The sequence below is a fragment of the Talpa occidentalis genome, unplaced genomic scaffold (assembly GCF_014898055.3).
Source record: "Talpa occidentalis isolate TD23 unplaced genomic scaffold, MPIMG_talOcc4v2.1 talOcc4.9, whole genome shotgun sequence".
NCBI classification, from domain to species: Eukaryota; Metazoa; Chordata; class Mammalia; order Eulipotyphla; family Talpidae; genus Talpa; species Talpa occidentalis.
In genome coordinates this window covers 112,071,928-112,098,922 of record NW_023605305.1, presented here as the reverse complement: position 1 = coordinate 112,098,922, position 26,995 = coordinate 112,071,928, and the positions used below count along the sequence as shown (strand labels likewise).

The 26,995-nt window shown below is 51.5% G+C and overlaps 2 protein-coding genes across 4 annotated transcripts in view; one reads left to right on the top strand and one right to left on the bottom strand.

Annotated features, from left to right (window-relative positions):
• The first annotated feature begins 833 nt into the window (after window positions 1–833).
• Window positions 834–17,647, top strand: TRIM45 (tripartite motif containing 45). 2 transcript variants are annotated; one of them, XM_037501099.2, is made up of 6 exons: window positions 834–1,551; window positions 3,199–3,932; window positions 6,592–6,721; window positions 7,283–7,397; window positions 8,400–8,526; window positions 9,334–10,400. In XM_037501099.2, the coding sequence occupies exons 1-6, from the start codon at window positions 1,064–1,066 to the stop codon at window positions 9,480–9,482; spliced, it is 1,743 nt and encodes a 580-aa protein (XP_037356996.1). In that variant the 5' UTR covers window positions 834–1,063; the 3' UTR covers window positions 9,483–10,400. The 2 variants fall into 2 exon arrangements, with proteins under 2 accessions (XP_037356996.1, XP_037356998.1); XM_037501101.2 differs by lacking the exon at window positions 9,334–10,400 and adding an exon at window positions 17,373–17,647 and having other exon boundaries at window positions 860–1,551.
• The window catches only part of TTF2 (transcription termination factor 2), a 31,283-nt gene continuing 21,733 nt past the window's right edge, over window positions 17,446–26,995 (bottom strand). For both annotated transcript variants that reach the window (XM_037501097.2, XM_037501098.2), the window contains exons 18-23: window positions 26,077–26,247; window positions 23,778–23,836; window positions 22,822–22,972; window positions 22,082–22,164; window positions 20,706–20,780; window positions 17,446–18,451 (exon numbers count right to left, since the gene is read on the bottom strand). In XM_037501097.2, coding sequence (XP_037356994.1) covers window positions 18,307–18,451; window positions 20,706–20,780; window positions 22,082–22,164; window positions 22,822–22,972; window positions 23,778–23,836; window positions 26,077–26,247 — 684 coding nt within the window. In that variant the 3' untranslated portion in view covers window positions 17,446–18,306. The remainder of the gene's footprint in view (window positions 18,452–20,705; window positions 20,781–22,081; window positions 22,165–22,821; window positions 22,973–23,777; window positions 23,837–26,076; window positions 26,248–26,995) is intronic.

Genomic DNA, 26,995 nt, shown 5'->3' with positions numbered 1-26,995 from the left:
GCGGCTGGGCCCAGGCCAATGCCAGGGTCCCAGCACCCGGCCCTGGGGGACCCCTAGCCCCCGGGAAAAGCCAGTGACGGGTCTGGTGATGAGCCCCCGAGCGAGCGCCGGCCCCCCGCAAGCCGAGCCCGGGCAACTCGGAAACTGAAATAAACTGGAGAGACCCAAGGGCCGCCCGTCGCCGGCGCGCGCAGTGACGCGCCGCCCGCCGGAGGCCTCCGGCCCCGGAAAACGCCGCTTCCTACAACTCCCAGCAAGCTCTGCGCCGCGCGGGGCCGACTGACGGCACCACCCGCCAATGGGAGAGCCCGATGTGGGCTCCCGTGGCCAATCCGAGAGCGCCGGGGGCCGTCCCTGCGGCCGGGGGCAGGTCGCCACAGCGACGACGAAAGGGGCGGCCCCGCGTAGGGTGACGCCGCCGGCCCGCGCCGCTGGCTCGCGGCCTGGTGCGCCTCCCGCCGCGCGGCCGCCCCGCCTCCAGGCCCCGGCGAGCCCGCCCCTCCGGGCCATGCGGGCGGGCGAAGATGTGGGGCTTGCGGAGCGCAGAGGCTGCCCGGGCCGGCCCTCGGCAGGGCGGCGGCGCCCGGCCCCCTCGACGGTGATTGGACTCGCTGAGTGACGCGCGCCGGGGCCGGGGCGGGCGCGGCCGGCGCGGAGCCCCCTGGCGCGGCGGGCCGGGCGGAGGGAGGCGCGGGCGGCCCGGCCTCGTCACGCGGGGCGGGGGCGGCACTTGTCGCGCGTCGGGCGCGGGGCCGGGGGCGGCGGGAGGGGGTCGTCGTGGGGGCGCGGGGCTGGCCCGAGACCTGGCCGTGCCCGGGGCGGGGGGCTGGGGGCCTGGGGGGACGGGGGGGCGTGCGCGTCTGGTATGGGAAGCCGCGGAGAGGGGACCCTCCTGAGCAGATCTGCGGGTGGTTCCCTTTCGCCCTTTGATTTGCCCGCGAGAGAGCTCCCATGGTCTCTGCTCGAGCTCTGGAAACGTCCTCTCCGGGGGGGCTTAATCACGGCTACTTCATTATAGAAGCACCCCTGGCCTTTTCTGATACTGGGCGCGAGCGCGGGGAGCATGTCCGAGAGCAGGAAGCCGCTGCTGGCCTTCATGGGCAAGCTCCCCGGTGGGACCGCACCCGGGAGCTCGGGCAAGACTCACTGCCCTTTGTGCATGGGGCTTTTCAAGGCCCCCAGGCTCTTGCCCTGCTTGCACACAGTGTGCACCAAGTGTCTGGAGCAGCTGGAGCCCTTCTCGGTAGTGGACATGCGAGGGGGAGACTCGGACACGAGCTCGGAGGGGTCCATATTCCAGGACGTCAAGCCACCCGCGCTAAAGCCGCAGATCGGCATCCTCTGTCCGGTATGTGACGCTCAGGTGGACCTGCCCAAGGGTGGCGTGAAGGCTCTAACCATAGACCACCTGGCCATGAATGACGTGATGCTGGAGAGCCTGCGTGGGGAAGGCCAGGGCCTGGTGTGTGACCTGTGCAGCGACAGGGAGGTGGAGAAGAGGTGTCAGACCTGCAAAGCCAATCTCTGCCACTTCTGCTGCCAGGCTCATAGGTAAAGACGGGTTACCCCACCTGGTGTGGCTTAAGAGTGGAATACAGAGAGGTGTCAAGACAGAAAGCCCTTGGCGAGCAGATGGAAAGGAAAGCTTTTTCAAATGCCACGGAAGGTCAACGATTAATAGACGATGGGAGAGCAAATACTCAGACCAGTGGTGAAGCCCTGGAGGCTTTTATAATACCCCTGGTTATAGCAACAAAGGTTTGCATAGTCCCTTTCCATTTACAAAGCACATTCACATTTTCTTTGGATCGTCAGTCCACTTGGATAGTGGATAATTGTACTGGGTGCTGGAGAAACAGGAGAATGAATTCAGTAGTATAGCCTCTGCCCTTGATCTCATTTGATCCTTGCAACTCACAAAAGTAGGCAGTGTTCACCCCTGTTTATTTGAGGAAGCTGAAGTTCAGCAATATCGTATGATTTGCCTAGGTCCCACAGCTGGTAAGTATGTAACAAAACAATTTAAAATCCAGATCTTCTGATTACATTCTGTGCTCTTTCTATTAATGGCTGCTGCCTTCTCTATGCAGAGTAGTGACTGGGGACTGGGGGGACCCCACCCCAGACTTTGCCTTGTGCAAACCTCTAGAGTTCCTCTGGAGTTGGAAAGGTAGGCTGGTTGGTGCTAACAGGGGTTCAGGTTATGTCTTTTATGGTATTTGATGGGCAGCTTGTCACATGAACAGATCTCTGCCTCGTCTCTACCCTCTTACGCCAGGTCATCAGATATAAAATGAGCAGAGTTTTAGGATTAGTTTAAAATACTTTTAAAATTCTGCCTTCCATGTCTTGTCTGACCTCACCAACAGAGCAAATGAGAAGTCTTCAGTCTTTCTATTTTTAACTTGTGATTATATGATAGTCTGTCTGCCTTGCTGCGAGCTAAACAGCTGACCCTGTTTTCTCTACAGCCACTCTTCTGGTGCCAGAACAGACACATAAGTTTCAAGTTGCTGCAGTGCTAACAGTGACTCTTGACTAGTCACTGTGGTTTCTTAGGGATCCCCCTGAATCTCTTGAGGTACACAGAAAGTAGAATTAAAAAAAGCTTTGATTCACTGACTTGACTTCAGTGAAATACTTCTAAAATGTGTATAATTCTCATTGAAGAAAATTCTAGCTTGCCGCTTTGGGTAACAGAGGCATCAGGGGCGGGAAATGCTTTGCCAGAATCTTAGAGGAACGCTGGGGAAGAGTTCCTGCTGCGGCCAGCTAACTGCTCTTCAACTGCCTGGGCTTGGTACCACGCCACCCGGCACCGTTTCTCTCTCTTCAGTGCTGGCTTGCACCATGCTCTTTCCTCTAGCTTGTAAGAGTAGGCTGTGGGTCTTGTCTAAACTTACCAAATTCACTCTTTGGGGAGAGTTCTAGGGTCTAGCTGCTACACTGTAATGGAGCCATGTCCCAAGCCAGCAAGCCCTCGTCCACTGTCACGGACGCTGTACCATGGCCCTGTCCGGAAGATGCTGTCCCCATGTACAGCCGGGGAACTGGAATCACGAGATGGGGTGGCCAGGGGGAGGTTAGAGGGAGCAACTGACCTCAGATTTGTTGGACTTCAGAGCCCCTGCTCTTAAAACTGCCAGACTGTCTCCCAGCTCGAATTGTTCCCTAACCTCTTTCTGCCTCTGCTCTCAGGCGGCAGAAGAAAACGACTTACCACACCATGGTGGACCTGAAAGATTTAAAAGGCTACAGCCGGGTTGGGAAGCCCATCCTGTGCCCTGCACACCCCGCGGAGGAGCTGAGGTTGTTCTGTGAGCTCTGCGACCAGCCCGTGTGCCGGGACTGCGTGGTGGGTGAGCACCGGGAACACCCCTATGACTTCACCAGCAATGTCATCCACAAGCACGGGGACACGGTGCGGGAGCTCCTCAAAGACACCCAACCCCACGTGGAGGCCCTCGAGGAAGCGCTGGCACAGATCAAAGGGACAAACAGTGCCCTCCAGGAGCGAGTGGAGGCCGTGGCAGCCGACGTCCGCACCTTCTCTGAAGGCTACATCAAGGCCATTGAAGAACATCGGGACAAGCTGCTGCAGCAGCTGGAAGGCATACGGATCCAAAAGGAGAACTCGCTGCAGCTGCAGAAGGCACAGCTGGAGCAGCTGCTGGCAGACATGCGGACCGGAGTGGAGTTCACCGAGCACCTGCTGACCAGTGGCTCAGACTTGGAGATCCTCATCACCAAGGGGGTGGTGGTAGAGCGGCTCACTAAGCTGAACAAAGTTGAATACAGCACCCAGACGGGAGTGAACGATAAGATATGCTTCTCCCCCCAGGAGAAAGCAGGCCGGTGCCGAGGCTATGAAGTTTACGGAGCCATCAATACCAAAGTGGTCGACCCAGCCAAGTGTGTCCTCCAAGGAGAAGGTAGGCAGACATTGCCCTCTGGCACTGAGAGAGCAGCACACAGGGGCTTGGCCTGTGAGATCTGTGGCCCTTCTGGCTAGGGCCTTCAGCCAGCCAGGGAGAGCTCCCTGCTGGCCAGTTGGCCAAGAGGAGACTTACTAGTCCTACTAGGATAGCGACCCCTCCCTCTTCCTTCGGGTTTGTTTGGGTTGATACAGTGGATGTCCTGTGCAGGGGTGAGCCACGAACCTTTTCCAATTTGAAAAAAAAAATAGTAACTGCCAAGGAACGCAAGGATTGTGCTGTTTCTCTAAGATGACAGAACATCTTAGAGATGGGGCCCAGAGCAGGTGGCAGCTTAAACTTCAGGACAGGGCGAATCCCACCTGCGCAGGGAGGAGCGTGGCAGGCCCAGGCTACAGATAACAAGTTCTGAAGGGGCTTTCGAGGAGCGAGGAAGATAAGATTACTTTCTTCTATCCCCTTTTTAGTTCACTATCACTGGCATTTAAAAGAATAGGGTAGGCATTTCACTTCGCAGAGGGAAAGATGATTCCTTTTGACCAGTGTTTTGGTCCTTAAGGAAGCATGTTATCCAAGCATACATTGACAGTTCAGTCCTGACGGGAAGAGTGTATCCTAGGTTCACCCCGGTCCTGGCATGGGAATTTTTTTAAAATTTAAATGTTATTTTTATATTCCCCATGCAATTACAACCCCCTTATTTTGACCCCAATCCCTCCTTTCCCCGCCCCCCACCCCCCATAGAGTGTCTCTGGTTCATAGTTGTTTGTTGATTTTGATATTTTCTTTCTTATAGTTATTCTTTTTCCTGGTCCCTTATTTAAGTTTTCTAGATTCCTGCTATGAGGGAGACCATCCGGTATTTTCCTTTTTCTTTCTGGCTTATTTCGCTGAGCATGATCCCTTCCAGCGCCATCCATGTTGCTGCAAATTGCATGTGTTTATCTTTTTTGAATGCTGAGTAATATTCCATGGTGTATATGGACCACATCTTCTTGATCCAGTCATCTATTTTTGGGCATTTGGGTTGTTTCCAAAGCTTAGCTATTGTAAACAGTGCTGCTATAAACATAGGGGTGCAGGTGCCCTTTGGAATTAAAGTTTCTGTGTCATTTGGGTAAATACCTAGGAGTGGAATTTCTGGATCCTATGGAAGCTCTATGTTTAGTAGGTTGAGGAATCTCCACACAGCTCTCCTTAGTGGTTGGAGCAGTTTGCACTCCCACCAACAGTGCAGAAGAGTTCCTTTTTCTCCACAAAGTCACCAACATTTGTTGTTGCTAGTTTTTTTAATATGTGCCATTCTCACTGGTGTAAGATGGTATCTCATGGTAGTTTTGATTTGCATTTCCCTGATGACAAGTGATGTTGAACATTTTTTCATATGCCTGTTGGCCATTTGCATTTCCTCTTCAGAGAAGTTTCTTTTTAGCTCTTCTGCCCATTTTTTGACTGGATTATTTTCTTTGTTGTTGTTGAGTCTCATCAGCTCTTTGCAGATTTTTGTGATCAGTCCTTTATCATTAGTGTTGGGTGCAAAAATGTTCTCCCAGTCGGTGGGGTTTCTCTTTGTTTTTGTTATTGTCTCTTTTGCTGTGCAGAAGCTCTTTAATTTGATGTAGTCCCAGCTGTTTATCTTTGCCTTCACTATCACTGCTTTGGGTGATGTGTCTGTAAAGATGTCTTTGATGTGCAAATCCCGTAGTGTTTCGCCTATATTTCCTTCTATGTATTTTATGGTTTCAGGTCTTATGTCTAGTTCTTTAATCCATTTTGAGTTGGTTTTTGTGCATGGTGTTAGGTGGTAGTCAAGCTTCATTCTTTTGCATGTAGCGACCCAGTTTTCCCAGCACCATTTATTGAACAAACTTTTTTTGCTCCAATGCGTAGTCTTTGCTCCTTTGTCAAAGATTAGTTGATCATAAATCTGTGGGTTTATTTCTGGATTTTCTATTCGATTCCATTGGTCTATGTGTCTGTTCTTGTTCCAATACCACCGGCATGGGAATTCTTAACCGTTTTGTGGGCCTAGGTCTCTTTGAGAATCATTGCTCCCAAAGGAATAGCCACTGATTGGGGCATGCCATTTCAGGAGATTCTTAGACCCGTTATAAGCCTCTTCTTAGACCTCATTGTAGTTCATGAATGCCTGGAAAGAAACCTCTTTCATCCTACTGCTACACTAGGAGCTATAGCTACTGAATATTCCCCCCCAATATTGGCACAAGCTACACTGTAGTTCTCACCACATGAAGCATCCAGACTATACCCCCCGGCCATTCCAGCAGGATCTGCAGAGTTTTAGGGTTGCCAGTCTCTCACAAGGTCTAGCGGTTTCTTCTCTGAATGCCTATAGCCAACCCTGAGTACTTCCAAAGCTTCCTTAGGGCTGAAGTTAAGATCCAGAAGTCCATGCGATCCACGAGCATCCGCTGACTGAGAAAGCCAGGCTCACCAGAAAGGCCTCCCCAAGAGGTGTGCCCCGGAGCCAGAGTAGGCAGAGAAAGGAGCAGGAAACAGGAAAGCACCATCTTTTATGGGAAACGGGAAGCACAATCTTTTGTTCTCAAGAGAAAAAGCAAGATGGTGTCTGATCTGGGGCTGTCGCTGCTGCAAGTGGCCTTTGAGATGAGGACTGAGTGTTTGTCTTTCACAGATCTCCACAGAGCCCGGGAGAAACAGACAGCCTCTTTCACCCTGTTTTGCAAGGATGCAGCAGGAGAGAGCATGGGCAAAGGGGGCGACAACATCCAAGTCACAGTTGTCCCTAAAGATAAGAAAGACAGGTTGGTAATTCCGCAATCAGGTGTTCCGGGGAATGAGCAGTGAGGAAACCGGAAACTGGGGGCCACTCGCAGTAGTGGAGAGGTACTGCCTGGGTGCGACCTCCCTCCGATGATGCTGTCAAAAACATGTGATGTTGCCAGTTGGGACAGATGTGTTTTTTTTACCTGGGCTTTATGCCCATATTCAGTTCTCTCAAGGTCTCACCTGCCTTTCAGATTGTCTTCCTCCCAAACTTTGAACGGACTGAAAAATACTCTGTTATACCAGATGGTGTCCTCCGAATTCAGCACCACTTTCTACTCAGTTGTGCTGGAAGCACCTGCATCTGTCTCTGGAATTCAAGGAGGGAGGACGAAGCAGGGAGGGTCCAAGAAACTGGCACCTGTGTTGCTTCCCTTCTGCTGCAAAATTAATTTCTGAGACAAGTGGAAGAAGCGTCCTGCTTGGGGGACCTTCGCGATGAACACTGACTTTAATGGCTGAGGATTTACCTGGCAGAATAATGGGCAGTTGCAGGGGCTGATGAGAGTGTTTTATGTTGAACGTTCATGTCCTTGCAGTCCGGTGAGAACAATGGTCCATGACAACAAGGACGGCACGTACTACGTCTCCTATACCCCCAAGGACCCCGGTGTCTACACTGTGTTGGTCTGTGTCAAAGAACAGCACGTGCAGGTGAGCGAGTCCCGGCACCTGCTTCCCTGCGCGCCTTTCCCCGGCCCCCAGGTCCTGTGGTCGTAGGATGTGGAGACATTCCCACAGGGCCACGTGCACGGAGGGAGCGAAGTCAAGAGGCCCCATTTTCCTTCTCTTCAGAAATGCCCCCAATTTTGCTGCTCTTACTTGCACCCGAGGACGCTGGGCACCCCTAGGAACGCCCCGTCCCCCTTGGGCTTCCTGGCAGTTAGCTTGCATTCTCCGTCTCCCATTGGTTTGTTGGAGTCTTCACTTGGGAAAGATGCTCGACTTCAGGGGACAGTCTGCTCGCGGACAGGCGTTCGCGTTCCAGACTCTCGCTCGGGAACTTCCCGCGCCGCGCAGCCTGCGCCTGACGTGCACTTCCAGGAGACGGTTGGCAGAGCCACGCCTCTCCTCTCAGCCAGCGGCACCTGGTTAGGGCAGGGGCTGGCGGAGGTGAGGGCGGATGGGCCGAGACCCTCGAGGGGACCCCCGAAGTCTCAGACATCTCCACTGATCACCCCTCAAGAATGGAGCGGCAGAGACGGGCTCCGTGAGGGATAGCCTGAGTGGGTGCCTGGGGCACCAGGCGGTCTGCGTGCTTCCCCTGGGCGAGGCTCCGGTGGGGCAGAGCCCGCCAGGAGGAAGCTTGTTAGTGCTGCGGCTTCCTCCCCCCTGCCTGCGGGCTGGAACAGTCCCTGCCGACACAGCTGTCACCCCAGTCAGTGTGCCGGGGGTTCAGCCCCGTGGAGGAGACAGCACTCGTGCCGAGGAGTGAGCGCTGTCAGGAGCGTGCCAGGAGGGCGGCGGGCCCCTGGCTCTCCCCTCCTCTGCACCTGCCAGCTGGCCACCGTCCCCTGGTCTCTGGTCCTCCTGCCGTCCTTGTCCCTCCAAGGACAGGACCCCCGTGGGACTTGCACTGTTTAGCCCTTGTGATGCTCAGCACGTCCCTGTTGACCCACACCGTGCCGTTCTTTGCTCTTGGTCTGAACACTGCAGGGCTCGCCGTTCACCGTGACCGTGAGGAAGAAGCACCGCCCTCACCCGGGTGTGTTTCACTGCTGCACGTTCTGCTCCAGCGGAGGCCAGAAGACCGCGCGCTGCGCCTGCGGGGGCACCATGCCAGGTGAGGAGGCCCGTCGCTCTCGAGGTCGTCACCCGTGACCCTGTCTCCAGCAGAGGGGACAGCTCCCAGCCAGTAGGGGTAGGAGAGTCAACGAAGACGTGATTTCTAGGAGGTACAGTCTGGGCGTATAAACATACCCCGGTTCCGAAAGCTTCGTTTAAACCTTCCTTGTTCTGAAAATTAAGATGGAAGCTTCAACGTTTTGAGTTCTTAGAGTTTTGATGCAGCTCGCCCACCCACAGAGCCCTGTGCTGCGGGGGTGGGGGGGGGCTGACCTCAGACTGCCCTCTCCAGCGCCCCGCGCAGCGGGAAGGCCATAAGCCACCCCATTGCTTTTAAAACCTGAAGTTCTAACAAGGCCAGGCAGGGAGCAGACGATGCCATCAGTGAGGAGGTCGGGCTCCTTTCTTGGAGATGGGGTGAGGATCCAGGTCAGGCAAGAGGTCTCCTTTATTTTAAAATACTCTGCTGTTCCTCCTCTGGTGGGCCTGAAGATGGGCTTCCGTGGCCTTTTGCATAAGCACTTCAGACCTGCCTGTCTTTTTATTCCCACCGCTCTATCCGTCTCTTTGGCGGCTTAGTTCTATCCAAACCACGGCGTCCCCTGCAGCTAGCAGAGTGCACTTTTCTCCCGGCTGCCACTGGCCGTCACCCCCGTCTCGGGGAATCAGACCTCGCGCTCTCCCGCCGGGTGCTTAGAGCTGTCTCACTGCCCTGAGTGCGTGTGGCACCAGGAGCTTTCGTTTCCATGGCAACTGCTGGACGTCCCCGATGGTTGGTTTTCTTTCTCCACTTTGTGCCATGCAGGTGGCTACCTTGGCTGTGGCCATGGACACAAAGGCCACCCGGGCCGCCCCCACTGGTCGTGCTGCGGCAAGTTTACCGAGAAGTCGGAATGCACGTGGGCCGGGGGGCAGAGCGCCGCGAGGAGTCTGCTCAGAACCGTGGCCCTGTGACGCATCCCGAGCCCCGGCCTGTGAAAGCCGCAGCCTGCGTGACACCGGACCACCAGAGGGCCCCAGACCTTGACAAATCCCGGAGACTGAGAGAATTAAAACAAAGTGCCTTATCGTCTACTCACCGGTTCAAGTGCGTTTTTGTGAGTCACTCACTGACTGCAGGGGCCAGTGGTTGAGCGCGAGACCCCACCACAGCTCTCGGAGCAGCGAGCCGGCAAGGTCCTTTTCATGCCAAGGAAGCGCCTTCTGCTCTGTGAGGTGTGAGGTGTGCTCTGCTCTGTGAGGTGCTCTGGCAGCTGTGCCATTGGAACTCAGAGGCCACGGGAGCAGTTGGGATCCTTGCTTTGTGATGTCTGCCTTTTTGTTCTCCCTGAGTTGCCTGTGAGGTAGATATTTCCCTCAGAGAATAAAACCTCCTAGTGTCATTTGCACGGTTAGCCCTTTAGATGGGTGTCACCTGACTGTTGATTAGAGTCTCTGTCCACCCCTCCCCACCCCCTGCCAACACCATGTTCATCTCCTGGCCTAGGAGCCTGCAAGCTTCCTCCTCCTAGGTCAGGGGCATACAGCAGTAAGACATTACAAGAGGCGGTGTTGAAACAGGGTCCTATACACGAGCTCATGCCCGGTGATCGAGGCACCTTCGACTCCTGTCAGCCCTCTTGTGCAGAAGAACGCGTCCTCACTGCTTCTGTACAGAGACGTGAGCTGGCTCTGCTCCTGGGATGTGCCCGCTTAGCTGCTGGAGTTGGAAGGGAATTTTGGGAGAGGGACAGTGTGGTGACTCAGCCCAAGGTCTTCCATGTACGTATTTTGTGTGTTCTTCTTAGACTCCTGATTTCTTACATGGTGAAAACTCAGCATATATTAAATATAATTCTTGAAATCTGCATTGTAAGAACCATTAAGAAGTGGGTGACTCATTCAAGTGGTGAGTGGGGTCTGGCAGAGGAATTGAAGTAATGACACGAAACAGTGACTGTCAGGGCATCATGAATACAATTTCTCCTCTAGACTCGGGGTGTTTGAGGCTATGGTGTAGCTCACATCTGAGAGATTCACTGTATTTCCATCTACTTCTGGAAAGATTGCCCTCAACCCTCCCTTTAACCAAAATCTGATTTCCCCAGAAGACAGAGTTCCCCAGAGTTCCCCAGTTCCCCAGAGTTCCCCGTAACTCTCCCAAATTATTAGCTCTTCTCCTTATCAGCCCCTGGGCCCCAGGGCCCGGCAGATGTCCTGCTGGCTCATCCCTGCTGCGTTCAGATGAGTGGTTCTCAACCGGCAGTGATTGTGCCCCCCAGGAGAAGTTTACTAATGTTTGGGAGACATTTTTCCTTCCCACAGCTGGAGGCAGGGGGCTGCCCGATCTGGGGGTGGGTCAGGAAAGCTGCTCAGGTCGGGGCAGCTTCCCCCAAGACAGAACCAGCCACACCCCAAATCACTCCCTCTCATCCCTTAAAGATGTCAGCACCAGACTTCAAACTTCTTAAATCCGTGACCAGTTCTCTCACGTTCTTAGCAGTCAGTCACCGCCCCCGCTTACCTCGACTTCGAGTACGCCACACCACGAGCCCTGGCCTTGCCGCTCGCTCCCTGCAGTCCTCTGCTGCCACCCATGCCGCTCCCCAGGACACCACTGCTGGGATTCCACCGCCTTCCCTCCTGCACCCCCTGCCCTTCCCTTCCTCGCTGCTCAGCGTGGAGCCCACAGGCCATCGCGAGAATCAGTCTCTGGCCGGCGGTCTCCCTCTGCCCTTCCTGCCCGGCAAAGCCCTGGCTTAGATCCCAGCCTCCACTAACCCAGCTGGATGACCCGGAGAAGAACAAACGCACAAAAGAACAAATTTAAGTCTCACCTTAAATGTACGGTCAGGTCAATAATGGTCACACCCGTACCAGGAACGGCTCAGAACATGACTGAATAGTCCGACATTTCTCAAGTTCATTTGCTCGCGCACTCTCCTAGGTGTTATCTCATGCTTTGCTCTCTTAAAACTCCAAGTTCTACCCTACTCGCCCTCTCCATTTATGACCTGGCCTCCTAGTTTCACAGAGTAAAAGAAGGACTTGGAAGACAATTTCCCTACCCTCCCACCACATCTTCAGACCTGCCCGGATGCCTATGAACGTGAACCCCGCTCCTTGTACCCTAGATCCCGGCCCAGCCCCACAGCCCGGGAGCACCGCTCCAGGGGTTCTCGCTCCACTGGGCTGCTACTTCAGGAAAGGCACGGGCTACCACAGTCCCCATCGGAGAAATAATTTCCCTTGATTCTTGCATTCATCTGCAAAGGGAACATCACCACAGACCGATTGACTTAAACAAGGAAACTGCTTCTCAGTCCAGGGCTGGACGTCCAAGGTCAAGGTGCAGCGGGTTTGTTGGCTTCCCCTGAGGCCTCTCCTGGCCTGCAGATGGCCGCCGCCTCTGCCTTCACACTGTGCCCTCAAGCGACTCTGGCTGTGTGAACACGTCTGGCCTCTTCCTCTTTTTATGAGGATACACAAGGGCCCACCCTCATGACCGCAAAGGCCCTGACTCCAAATACAGCAGGGAGGGGATTCGGGCTTGACTAGGAGTACTGGCAGAACACAATTCAGTCCACAACTCTTTTTTTCATCCCCTCGTCCCAACCAACCTTCCATTTTTCTGCTTCCCTTTAAAAAGAGGACAAAATAGGGCCTCCCTGGTGGCTCAGGAGTTAAAGACAGTGCCATCAAGCAAATGGCAGCTACTGCAGCATGAGTTCGATCCCTGGCCGGCCAGGGAGCAACCCACATGGCACAGCAGACCTCTCCTGTCTCGCCCGCTGCTCCCCTCAGCAGTGTATTTCAGTCAATCTGCCTGTTCTGCTCCCCACTCCGTCTCTGGTGAGTCCTCTCACCCCCCACACCTCTGGCCTGTACCCCAGTTCTACACATCAATAAATCTTCAACAACAACAACAAAAAGCAACTCCCCACCATGGGGACTCCACGTCACCCTTACCAGCTTCACCAGCACCTAACACATATTCAACCTGCTTACTGCATGTCCTCTCACGCTAGACTGTCAGCTCTGTGAGGGCAGGGAGCTGACATTCACTGCTCGATCATCCCGGAAAGGACCATTCTGGCGCATAGTAGGGGTTTCATCAATATTCTGTCAAGTGATTAAACATCTAACTGGTAGAATTTTTACTTTGTATTTCCTTATCTGTTTCTACAAGCCAGAGTCCCCTTCTCTCAAGGTCCATTTAACCAAATACCACTTAGGAAAAATCTTGGGCTTCTTTTCAAACCCACTGGATAAGGTATATGCACCTCAGGGACCAGCCCTACATTTTCCAATTACCTCAGACATCCAGGGACTTGCTTGCCGTGAAGCAGCTTGTTGTATTACATCACCTGCCACCCCGCCCTGTGTCTCTTGGTGAATCAGAGTTCAGAACTACGGATGAAAAGTGTATCATTTCAGTAGTCTCAGGTGTCAGTAACTGCGTAACTTCACTGTAGATAAAATTATACTAAACCAGAAAATTTCGGCAAGACAACTAGGTTCTGGCATCTGGCAATGCCCAGGCCTTTAAGCAATATTAATGGCAACAGTTCCATTACAAATGTCAAGAAAGGGCCTTCCCGGTGGCGCAGCGGTTGAGCGCTGGGTTGCGAAGCTGCCCGCAGCCTCTGTAGCGCCGGTACGATCCCCGGCTGCTCCCCGGCCACCGGAGGAGGGTCCCACATGGCGCGCAGACCTCTCCTGCCGCCCGCTGCTCCCCTCAGCAGTGTCCTTCGGTCCTTCTGCCTGCTCTGCTCCTGTTATAGAGCAATTAGCTTTGGGACATCCTTTTCCCCCTAACACTCCCAGCTCTGGCTCTGGTGAATTCTCTCACTCTCCCGCACTTCTGACTGTACCCAGTGCTTGTATAAATAAATTAATTAATTAATTAATTAAATCTTTAATAAAAAAAAAAAAGTCAAGAAAGTTGGGCCTCCCCTGGTGGTGCAGGTGGTTGAGCACCGCGCTGTGAAGCTGTCTGCAGCCTCTGCAATGCTGGTTCGACCCCAGCCAGCCCGCGAGGGTCCCACATGGCGCGGCAGACCTCTCCTGCCTTGCCCGCTGCTCCCCTCAGCAGTGTATTTCGTCAGGCTGCCTGTTCTGTTCCCCGCTCTGTCTCTGGTGAATTCTCTCACCCTTCCCTTCATCTGGCCTGTACCCTGGTTCTTGTATAAAATAAATTGAAAAAAAAAAAAAAAGTTGGTGCAGGGGAGGGGCAGGGTTATCCCTTGGCCTGCGCTACAACGGAGTCTAAACCCAATTTAATTCCATGGCCCTGCCTGCTGCAAAGCCTGGCAAAGGGTGATCTACAGAGTCCAAGACTCCAAGGTAAAGAAAAAAAGTCTGAGGACTTAGAGACTGTCCCCACGGTAACAGAGTGCGCCAGAAATCGCCTTAGCGTCGTGAGCGCTGGAGCGGCACCAAGATGCCGCGCTGTGATGAAAGTTGCAGCGCTGGTGTAACAGGGAATAAAAAGAGCCACAGATGAGAGCCTCCGTCCTCTGGGAGGTAACGGGACAAACACCTGCTGCCTTGGATAACAAACACGCACCGCTCCCCACCAGGCCCCGGCGGCTCTAACGTCTGACACGCAGTCACTCTGCTCCAGCCCGGAGGATGCCGGCCGGGGCGTGCCCGTCTCCACTAAGAGGTTGAGGGGTGAAGTGAACGCTCGTTAGCATCAGGCTGCAGGAAGAGGCGTTTCATTCTCTGCTTTGTTGTTAATGCTCACATCTCGATTGCGACTCCTTCACTGCCTCAGGCTTCCCCGCCAGGTCGCCTCCGGCTCTCAGGCCTCTCTCACAGCGCCCGGCTCCATGCCACCTTGCAGCCCCGCGGGGCTCCGCGAGGAACGTCTTCTCCCCTGCTAGACTGCTAGCCTTAGAGCAGGGGCTGCTGGGGTTCTGTTCACCCTCGCTCAGTAGTGCCTGGCATATGTATTTTTGAATTAATATGTGACTAATAAAGCAATAAAAGCACCTCCCCCCCCAATCCTTCCTTTCCTACATGATCTCTACCTACACTCAGGTCCAGCAAAAGATTCTGGGACTCAGTTTAGCAGACATGTGCAGCCCTGTCTCCCAGGCCCCTCCACGGGCACAGTTGGCTCTTTCATTTCCATCTCTGGTCCCCAGTGACTGGCTCCTGTGGCTTTCTGTAGCATGACTTACCTTGATTTCATTTACGAAAACATTTTAATCTAGCTTGCGTGACTAGGAATTCCAAATTCCTAATGCATTTCCTTTGGCGTCTGCAGGTATGCTCTCTAATCTTGATGCCTTTTCCTAGGGCCAGATGTTCCAGGACAAACTGTACAATACCCCACTTTGTAAACCCACGTGTCTCCAGGCAATATGGCAGACACCGAGATTTCCGACAACCAGGAAGGCCGCGCGGAGTGCAGTAGACTCTGGCTTCCCCTTCGAGCCCTGCTGGCAGCCACACACGCGGCAGACACCGTGGGAGGAAACAGCCCATGCACACGTACAGCCATTTAATACCGCGCACATGAGTGCTAGGAATGGCGTCCTCCATGCAGGCACAAGGCCCGTCTTCAGCACAGCTAAAGAAAAATCCAACTATAGAAACCTTCCGTGAAGGCAGTTCTGTTGCAGAGGAAATATCTCTGCATCTGTACACTTAGTGCTCAGGAAGGCAGCTCTTTGGTAACAGATGGTCGCCATCTGGATTTTCAGCTGTGCCTCGGCTGCTGTTTTACTCTCATACCCCCAGCCCTGGCCCTGCCGCAACGATCCTGGAACTTGTATGGTGCTTTCTAGTTTATAAAGAACTTTTTACCTTCATCCTTCATCCCTGTCCAAGTCCAGTGAGGTAGAAAGGAAGATTAAAAGCAAACAAACAAAAGGCCAGCAACACTGGTGGAAGGCAGGCTGGGTGACCCCGCAGGACGCACGGGGCAATGCCTGTCAGGTCACCACATGGCGGGGAGTTGGCATCTGCAAGGGGGTGCCTAAGGCCTGTGCTGTGCCCAGACCAGAAACTGACTCACAGTAATTAAAATAAACATGGGCTTGAGAGAAACATCAGGATGCTCCTCAAGCCAATTCCCAAGAAATTTCCACCCCAGGACTAGAATTTACGGACATGCGTTTGGTGTAGTCCACCCTGTTAGGACAGTAGTTGCAACTGTCCCTGCATCTCCCTGACATCACCAGGGTCTCACTATTCCAGAAACACCTACCCGAGACATGACTAGTGTATTTGCTTAGAGTCAAACAAGGCACACTAGAAACACTGTTTAAGATAAGAAGTAATCTTAGAGATTACATTTATCAAAGGCCTCTGAATAGCTGAAAATGTCAGGCTATAATCCTTGCACCTATTTTCAAACTAAAAGCAAGAATGCTTGAAGCTCATAGTTAATGCCACCTTTCTCCTAGACAGCGCCTGCAACAGTGAGCTGTTCCCCTAACGTGCCTCGGCTGGCATGACCAAACCTATCCAGTCAAATGGGTGGTGCATCTTTGCTCCCAATTTCCAGTGGAGCAGAATGAGATTTCTGCTAATCCTTACTCCTAACAAACGAGCCAGGATGCCCGGGACCTGCAACTAGCCAAGAATGAGGTAATCCACAAATGGCAGAGCCAAGGCCTGCCTGTTCTTACTGGCCAGGGAGCTGCTACTTACCTGAGTCTACCTGTGCCCAGGTGAGTTATCTCATCTGAATTCTCAAGGGGTCATTTTTCATTTCCTAATTTTATCAGGGGCCTCACTGTAGCTGAGGTCTAAAAGCAAGACCCACCTTATAAATGGGGAAAGCGAAGTGTGGAGAAGCGAGTGACCTTTTCAAGGTTACACTCCCAGCAAAGGGGACCCTGAAACTAGAGTTGAGTTCTGCACCAGAGCTCTTCTCTCCAGACAATGGTCTCTACATTGCAGCCTTTAGACCTTGCTCAATCCACAGTGTCTGAGTTTACAGAGGGTGAGGCCGTCTAGTGCTCACTCGAAAGAGGAAAATCATTTTCTCCAGGAAGAACTACAATGCTTTTGCATAGAAATTAACAGAATAAGTACTTTGGAAAAGATGGCTAGGGGGAAGAAGGAATATTTTCCCAAAGTATAGAAGTCCCAAAAGTTTGTGTTAATCAAGGCACGAACTGCTATATAACTGCTATAATCCCCCATATCTCAGAAAATTACTTCTTTATCATGTCACAGTCCGGCGTGGGTTGAGGGGCACACGCGAGAGGACTGTTCCCACAGGCATTCAGGAACGGTGGCTTACTGGTCAACCAGAAGGGCCCATGACCGAAAAGCGAGTTAAGAATCCCTGATCTAGTGACTTTCCGGTTCTCTTCCATCGGTTCCTGTGCATCCAGCGGGCTAATGAGGAAGCAGCAGCATAAAGAACCATTAGCGGAATACTATACAGCGATCAAAAAAGATGAACTCACGCCATTCGCAACAACATGGATGGAGCTGGAAGGATTATGCTCAGTGAAATAAGGCAGAAGGAAAAAGAAAAATATCGGATGGTCTCACAAGAAGAATGTCAGGGAACCAAATAAGGGATCAGGGAAAAATAAATAAATAAAAAAGCAAAACTAGCAGGCAACTATAAAGCAGAGACATTCTGCAAGGGAGCAGGAGGCAGAGGGATCAAAAAAGAGGAGGGAAGAGCACAGAGGACAATGGTGATGGAGCACGGGTGAACTGGTGGGGGGAATTTTATGGGGGGGGGCTACACCTGAGAGGAGACAGCACACACATTGTACAAAAATGAACAATGATATTAAATATATATATATGTATAAATATTAAAATGAAAAAAATAAGGAACCATAAGTTTGAGAGAAATGACTCATTATACCTTACTTGTCTCCACAGCCAATCACCTAGAACCCAGCAACACGGACCCAGGACACCAGTGAAGACGGTGCCCGGGAAGGGAACACGGTGTGGCGAGCACACAGCATTTGCTCCACTATTTTGTCAAGCCCGCATTTATTGGATCACACCAAGGATAATACAAATACCAAATGATGCCACCGATGGTAAAATGAAATGACACAACGATGCTCAATGAAGCGACGATACCAAATGCTCCAAATACTGTGTATTTGTAAAAACCACACATGTAATAAAGATGACAAAATAGGAAATGCCATGATACAAATACTACCCGTGTGGCACTATAGACAATGTACCGCTAAAGGATACAATGACCCAAAAATTAAATGAGCCACTATTACTCAATGGCACAATGACAGAAATACTAAGTGCCCCCCTCGTCCCTCTGAACCCCTGGAATGAGACAACCAAGAGCAATGCCCACAGGGGTCCACTCACTGCCCAGCCCTTAAGAGATGCTTCTAGAAGCAGCCTCTCTGGCAAGAGACGAAGATGGGATGGAGCCTGTGTAAGGAAGTAGAACACTGGGCACCCCCAAGCTAAGAGGAGAAAGGCACAGGTGCCTCGGGGAGCTTTTAGTTACGCTCATACGCCTCTCCCAGGGCTGACCTCCAAAATGGCCTCGCTCTAAAGCATGTTCTTTTATTTGAAGTAATTCATTGGTTTCTAGGTCACTCATTAATACGATTATCATTCACTTGATTATCATGATCAAATTACCGTCATGATATTTGATTAGCCAGTTGGTCAACACAATAGCTGACCTCTCCATTATTCTGGGGTAAGATGTAAGGCTCAGTGGTGACATGGAGAGGGGAGGAGAGCTCAAAGACCGCATAAGGTGGCTGTACCAAGATCCTAATAGAAATCAACAGTGGCGCTCACTGCTCTGAGCCCTACAGACAGGAGGTTAGATATCAAAAAGGACTCTGTAGTCATCCAAGGAGAGCTTGGTAACAAATTCTCCAGACCCTGACAGAACGTCTTTGGCCAAGTTTTTCTTTTTTTCTTGGAGCTCCAATATCTTCTCTTCCACCGTTCCCTTACAAACAAATCTAAAAGAATAGACAAGCAAATAATCAGAAACCCTAAGCCGGCAGATCTATTTATTCGTTAGTTTTAAATGACATTTCTTCCTTCCTTTTCTTAGGTTTGGTTAACAACCTGTATTTAGGAGATGCAAATAAATGCACGTCTGTTAAAAATGATGGGATGCAAATTGACTTTTCATTTCTTTCTGAAGCTAAGGTGAGAAAGGCCAAAATTTGTTAAAGATATGCAGAAGGCATGGTCAAAAAGCTGCATCATAAGGTCAGAGACCCAAAGGGTATCAAGTTTCTGCCAGGACAGGTGTGATAACTTCAGCGCACAATGTTCTATTTCTGTGCTAATTCACACTAAAAACAGGTTTTTCAAAATAATGAAACACCACTGTTGTCACTCAGCCACTCAACAAGTATTGATTAAGCATTCGCCACATGCCATCTACTATGCTAGGTGTGGGGCTGGAGAGACAATGTAGTCCTGCCCTCAAAAAGAACACAAGAGACAACAATATTAAGTGATGACAATACTGCAACATGGTAAGTGCCAAAATGGAAATGAGTCTCATGTGCCAACGGAGAGAGGGAATCTGTCTGGGGTATTCAGAGAAGGCTCCATGGAACAGTTAACTCTCAGTGTGTGGCTGGTAGGATGAGGAAGGGCTTGCCAGATGGCACAGGGAGATGGGCATGCCGGGCAATGTGTGCAAAGTCCACGTCTGTTGGAGGAAGAGCACATCAGCCAGTCTGGACAGAGCAAAAGTCAGGTCTCCGTCGTGTTGGAGTATAACGGTAGCTGTTCAATGGCTGATGGAGGCCAGATGATGAGTGGTTTTACACATCATGTTAAGGAGGTTAGATTTGAAAGCGGGGCATGGAAGTGGGGATAGGAAGGGAGGCTTATATGAAACATTTAGAAAACAAAATTAAAAGAACCTGACATGTGCAAAGTGAGAGGAGGGAGGAGTCTAGCTCTATGATCAAACAAACAACGAGGCTGCTCACAAACACAGGAGTTCAGAGGGTAAGTGATACCAGATGGGAGGAAGGAAGAATTTCAGTCTGTGACATTTTAGGTCCCTGGAACATGGATTTGCACCTGCCACCTTCAGTGTTCAGCAGGTTTAGAGGCAGGAGCTCAGTGAGCTGTGTGCACGCATGGATGAGTGAGTGAATGATGGGTGTATAGGTGACACCCAGCTTGATATTTAACAGAGATGTGGATATCTGGGTCTGGAGTTTAGGGGACAGGGGAACACACGATACAGACTGTGGACTTACTGGAGTGGAAAGGATGATTATGGGAGACGCATACAGAGTGAGTTGAGAGGCAGAGACAAGAAAATAAAATCACTGCGTTTGGCAAATTTTGGAACTGACACGTGCTTCTTAACGAGAGCGGTTTCAGTGGCGTAATAGGAGGAAAATCACTTTGCAAAAGTTGAGGAATGAAGGGGAGGTAAGCAAGTAGGACAGTGATTCCTGATTCTTCAGGAAACCTGGCCATGAAAAGGAAGAAAAGAAAAGCGGTTCCTGGTCAGAGAGGGTTGCAAAGAGAGGGACATAAACCACTGGTTTGTGCTCTTTGGAAATGTCAATGTCACGGAACACAGAGGCTCGGGTATTGCTCCAGATTAAATGAGACGGGTCAGACCGCTAAGGCCACACTGAGCTGGGGTTCTCTCGCTGTGAAGGACATCTCGGGGACAAGTGGCAAAATGGAGGCAGGTCCACCGATCAGATAACAGTGTCAAAGCAAACTGGCCGGACTGTGGCCAGTGGATTGCGGTTGCATAAGAGGGTCCTTCCATTTAGGAAATGTGCACTGAAGTAGCCAGGGTTACAGGAGCATCCTGCAGCAACTCCCTCTCAAATGGCTCAGAAAAAAGTTTGCACCTACAGAGAGTGCACGAGAATCAGCATTTGGCATTATTCTTGCAATCAAAAATTGGGGGAATTTTTTGGTGGTATTCTTGTAAGGATTCTTGGGTTCTTTTCTGTATGTCTGACATAACGTCAAAATAAAGGTTAAAAGCAGAAGACAGAAAGGAGGGTCCTTTCATGGGCTGCTCTGACTGGAATGGCTCATCATTAACATGGGCTTGTTCTTCTGCACCAACTCCAGGATCACCCCCAGATTGCTTGTGCTCCCTTCCTGACTGGGAGCATATGAGTACCAATACTTTACATTCCTCTAAAACACTCAAAGAGCCTTGCATGAAAGCACGACTTGGGAAAGGCCTAAGGCCAGGAGACTGCCGCCTACCTGTGTATGAAGACATCTTTCTTCTGGCCCAATCGGTAAATCCGGTCACAAGCCTGATCTTCAAGTGATGGATTCCTGTTACAAGACAGGCAAAAAAGCTGAATGGCACTGACGTCCTAGGCCAGGGGTCGGGGGGCAGATCCCACTGTAAACCATCCTGCAGCCTGTTTTTATAGGACTCTCGGCTAATGATGGCCATCACATTTTTAAAGGGTTGTCACGAAGAGTATGTGATACACCCTTGTAGCCCTGTGTAGCCTGCAAATCTGGCAATATTTACTCTCTCCCCTAAAGTAATTACACAAAAATTTAGAAAATCACCATCCTAGGTTATAATGGGATTCAGAAAGTCCCAGATTATCTTCTGCCCTCCAAAGAAAGATAGCGCTCAGATCATTCTAAGAACAGCTCTGAGCACCATCATCAGTTGAGAACTATAAGTAACAGAGGGGAAACCGGTGCTCAAAGCCATGACTAATGAGCTGGCTGACCTTGGCCCAGTCACCTAACCCCAACCCTCTGGCTCCAGATCGCTACTGGGAAACGTGAGGGCTGGCTAGCGATCTCTAAGGCCGCTGTCAACTTCAACTCCAGCTTTCTATGTTTCTACAGGGAAACTTAATTTGTTCCTTCTTAATAGCTCTCATTCTGATCTCCCAACTACTGCCTCATCTTTTCTCTTTAAAACCCTGGGCAACATTTCTCCATCCCGAAGTGGTGTAATTGGTCTGCTTCCCTTCAGCACATGTCCAGGGGCATCCAAGCAAAACCTAAACACATCCTCCCAGAAGGCAGTAGTGGGCGGCCCCTTTGTGCCAATCTGGGCCGCCTGGAGATGTAGACGGATGACAGTTCCCAGCAGCAACATCAGATGGACTTAACTGGAAAACCAAACGTGGCCCTAGTTCTCACACTCTCCTGGCCACACCCTAGCTCATGGCTCCCGCTGCCAGGGGCGGCGTGCGGTGAATGCAGGCGCTGGTGCTGAGTGTTTCTAATCTAATTTCACAATCTCATCTCTTCACCTGTCCCTCGGAGGGCGCTTCTCCCTCTCTCCGGGGTTGAGATTTCTTTGACTGTCAATAAATGTCTGAAATAAGGTATTTTGAAGAGGTAAAACAGAGTGAGGCAGCTCTCAGCCATGAGGAAAAGCCTTTTTGCCCAGTTTCCATGGAAACAGATGTTAGATTAACAATAAAGTGAACAGACTATTTTAAGGAGTCATTTAAAGCCTGCCTTGCTCGGGAATGAAGGCTGTCAAACAACACCCTGCTCTGATCTGTATCGACACACACGTGTGCACAGGCATGACCGTAGCCCGCTAGCCCACTGGCCTCCCTGCTGCGCTGCGGCAACTGGAGAAAACCAACCATTACCAGTGCATGTCCATAAGAAAAAGATGGTTTCCTCCGGTCAGGTTCAGGCCAACGCCTCCAGCGGTGAGAGAGATCAGCATAACCTTCAAAAGGAGGCACACCATTAACTCTGCACGGATGGGGCCTCAGACAGTCTCTCCCTCTGGCTCGGTTCAAGCCCACGGTCAACACAGCTAAGCAACGTGTTCCCGGCGTATCGCCTGCTGTCACAAACGTGCTGTCGTATGAAACGGTATGATGCCCTCCCCCCGCCTCACCTTCAAGATAACTTCCTTTTTTGGGTGAGTTAATTTCAAAACAACCGCGTGCCTGCTAGAATGTACCAGGGTTACAAGAGCAGGGTGGGTGGCCAGGTTCAGAGTCTCTCGGGCCCGTCAGTCTGGGCGAGCCCCGCCTCACTGCTACGATTCGCCTGTCACTCACCGAGTGCTTTCCACATTCTTAGCACCCAGAGGCGGAGGCGTGGATTCTCCCTCTTCCCTCCTCTTTCCTGGGGTCCTGCCGACCTTCAAGACCTGCCTCCTTTGCAAAGGTTCTCAGATCCTACCAGCTCTGCTGACTGCCCCCCGGCCCTCATGTCGGATCCTCTGTAGATCAGCCGCACACCTGATCAATTACAGACACCTGGAGAGATCAAGGCTGTGACTATTTTTACACTGCGCTGCTACATGCTGCTGCTCTCTGTGTAACTGGGAACAATTTGCTCTTAATTATTCAGCTCTGGGGCGACCAGCGCGTACCTGAGGGGATCTGGAGGTATTAAAGGCCTCCACCAAGTCCATTCTCTGCTTGGAGTTCACAGAGCCATCGATGGTGTCGTAAGTCAGTCCGTGCCTCCTGAGGTGCCGGGCCACAACTTTGAGCATGCTGGTCCACTGGGAGACGATGACACTGCAGGAGGAGCAAACACCCGCCCCGGCAGGTTAAACAAACTCACCCACAGGAGGCGCCAACGACCCCACTGTTCTCAGATTCAGCCATCGACAGTGCCTCCCTATTACCTGAGGGGTAAAGACACACACCTGGGTCCCGTGAGCTTCCGCTGTTCCTTGTCTGTAACTTACTGTGTGCTGAGTGAAGTCAGAACTACGTGGGGGCTACACTAAAACCATGAAGGTTGCCTCCTATCACCTGGGGGCAGGGGGCACTTCTGAAGGAGATCTTTGGTCCCACAGCAGAGGGGTGCAGGCTACCTACCGCCCCTTGCTGGCCAGAACAAGCTGCCAGGGTTTCTCTGTCTCACCCCCACCCTCCCCTCTGTGCTATGTTTCAATTAGTCTAAAATTTTTAGGTCCTGGCATCTCACACATACAAATGCAGATGCATAACCTGTATGGAAGGCTAATAGTCAGCAAAGCGAACCTCCTATGCCCCCTCACCCAGCTTAAGAACATTCCTGGCACCCTGCCCACGCACAGGCTCTCTCCTGCACCTGCTACCCCTTCCTTTTCCTTAGAAGCTTCTCTACTTTTCAGCATTTCTTCAGCTGCTCAGCTAACCCTGATCCTCTGATTTCCTTTTCGGTCTGTGCCACAAATATTCTCATTCGAAGCCACAGGGTATGAGCTGTATCTCAGTGCTTTCTGCGGAGCAAGATCAAGGCCCTTGATACAGAAAAGCTCAGACTGATGACTATCAGCGAGATCAAAGGTCTCTGCTTAATTATAAGCAACATGTGGACAAGGCACGCATTTACCTCTTCTGGGACCCTGGTTCTCTTCGGATTGCCTCCAACTTTTCCAGCAGGCATAAGATCTGGGGAAAGGTTACATTAACATATGTAGGCTTAAGTCAATTCATTTTTCTCCATTTTCTCTCACTTGAATTATGGAAACAGTCACTCACAGCACCTGGTCTGCCCCTGACTCCTCTCCGCACGCAGACCACTAGTTCTAAATTATAAATTCCTTGTTTTCCTCCCCTTTAGACTCACGAGTGGTCACTCACTGAGGATGACGGGGGGCCACCGGAGGCTGTCGGCTCTGCCTGCATCTCTAGGCCCATCACCCACTGCATCCGCCTCAAACGATGCTCCTCACAAGATTCTTCCTCCACCAAGTGACACTGTCTCACCTGTGTCCATGCCACCCCCTGCCTAGGACTCCTGTGAGTCAGCCTCACCTCATTTCTTGGAGGTCCCCTACAGTAGGGTTAGGCTTTGCCAGCCATGCCCCCCTCTAGCGCCCTTTCTGTCATCAGGTCTTCTTCACGCTCTATAGTGGCTGTGTAGCCATCGCCTCTTGCTTTCACCACTTAGGTACTTAGGTGCAGGAGGACGAGCCGCGCCTGTCTGTGCCCTGAGCAGCCGACGCACTGCCAGGTGAGAAAAGGTATGGGTCTAATGTCTGCAGAGTGAGAACCTGCTCCACTTTAGGACCTGCTGTAAGTGCTGCTGAAGAAAGAGGCCCATCCAGTCGAGGCACATGCTCTGAAGCTTCCAAACAAGCTCGCTGGGGTCTACCCAAACCCTCCAGTGCCCACTCACACCCACACAGGAGACTCAGTGAGACACAGGGCATGGCTTGGGAGAGCAGCTGAGCCTGTGAGTCCTTCCCGACTGGCTGTTAATACGGATGACCTTCCAACTGCATCTCAGGGCCCCAGGGTTCAGCCACAGGATGGTGAACCAGGACTCAGGTGATGAAGATGTCTTACGCCACCATCACCCCTTTAGAATGCCCAGTTAAGAGCTCACAAATCTCGCCAGAAAAAAAAAAGAGGCTCGGAGGCAGCCGGGACAGGCCACATTGTTACACTGGCAAACTGTGCAGCCCCTTCCAACCTGAACAAAGGCAGGAACCGGAACCCAGTCACCTGGCTGACTGATGCCTGGGCTGCAACTAAGTCTGAGGATTGAACCATTTTGAATTTGAAGAAGAAAGCAGGGACAGTAAGTACCTGATGTCTTGGGGACTCCACGCTGAGGCACTCTCTCCCACATGGTGGAGCTGACCAGAGGCCCAGAGGGCAGGATTCACGGCCCCTGAGTGGGGCTCAAATTCCAGGCCCTTCTGTGTGTTATCTACACACAGAAGGTTTATCTACAAAATAACCACCTTCCCTGTGTGAAACAGCCCTATGTTAATGGGCTTGTGTCAAGAAGTTTTGTGCATTAATACTACCTATGAGACCAGAAACACAAATTAACAAGAATGGAAGTTTTAATCAATAGCTAACTTCGAAGATGTGAGGGTATGAAGCTTGGCCTCACATGGTAGCCATCTTATGTTTCTCCCAAGTAACAGTGAGGAAGACCAAGGTAAATATTTGAAACTTTTCATTATCGTGATTCTTCCACAGCACCGCTCCCTTGGCAGCAACCTCCTTTCTGGTTACTTTGTTTTTTTTTTTAAAAAAAGCCCTTGAGAATTGAGGTTTAGGTGAGGAAGGGCAGGTTAAGATAGCAGCAGAGCGAAAAAGAAGCCCCACCTTTAGGGGCAAGCTTGTGGGCAGGACACCAAGCCAGGCAAGTGAGAGGCAAGGGGCCCTCAGAACAGAGCTCAGCCTCCCTCCCCTTGAAAAGCTCTAATGAAAAGGCAACAGAATGACTAATGAAGACAGAAGCTTCTGTAGGAAACGATCCTCGCAGATGGATGCCTTTCAACAGTCGGAGCAACTGTCGCCCAGATGTGTCAGTCTTGAAGGCCCAGGCTTTGTTGTTTCCCTTTAAAGCTTCCCAGAAACAAACTGCTGCTCACTTAGGTGCTGCTGACAGCGGGAGGGGTCCTCTGCCGCTAGTGCAGGACGGAAAATCCGCCTTGATGTTGAGGCAAGCCCAAACCACTCTCAAAAAGCTTGCTATGTGGTAAGAGCTTAGTATCACTCGTGAAATAAAATCAGAGTTTAAGACCAGAAGGCAAATCTGAGCAGCTTTCACCGAGCGGTTCTCGCCCTCCCATCTAGAGGCTGGACCCGCTTGGACAAAACCAGTGATCCCAGGTTGGGAAACGCGAGGCCTCAAAGTCAATCCGCCGCAACAGTGGTGACAGAAGTACCTTGGTGCTCTCTCTCGTGTCTTCAAACAGCTCCACCTGGAAATGTTTGCCATTGAGGGCGACAGTGGATGACAGCTCTGCGTCATGGAATTCGGACAAGGTCAGAGCGCTGAGCTGCTCCTCCAGGGAGAGGTCCAGGCCCTCGCTCTTCAGTTCCGACGGGTCCAGGGCCTGAGCAGGACAGGGAGGGGGAAGTGGGAGGGCAGCCGGGGCAGCAAGCCAGAGAATGCACCAACACATCACACCCAACACGCCACACAGTAAGATGTCTTATGATTTGTGATCAGAGAAACCCTGATGAAAATGGAACCTTGCACGTTTTTCCACCAAATTAAAAATAAATCAAATGATGGGTATTTCCAGAGACTTGCCAGACAGATCAGTCGGGCATTCCACCTCCCCTCGATGGAGCAGCACAGTTAATGAAGCTATTGAGCATCCAAGTATATTATCCCAATTGCTCAAAAGAATGACAGATGCTCTCAACTGTGGATGTGCCTCCATCTACCTGAAGGCAACTTTTCCAATTGTACAAATACTTGAGATTTCCTAACTACACTTAAAAGCCTTAATAATGCCTGAAGGCAGAAAATAAAAACAAAACACAATAACCAAACTAGCCTTCTAATATGCTAAAATACCAAAGTATTCAGTCTCCTTTTTAACAAAATGCAATTTCCCTTCTGAAAGCTTATTCAATACAAACAATAAAAACTGCTCTCAAGACGGTGGGGATGACCAAGCTCGATAAAGATGAACATAAAGTAAAATAAACAAACCAAAAAGCCCCTTCTTTTCTGCCCCAAGCCAAACCAAACCACTCCGAGCCCCATTCTCCTTGACCCAGCAGAACGGACCCCGTCGCAGGAGGCCGAGAGGAACTTCTCCAGCAGCGCCCGGGCACCACGCTTAAGAAAAG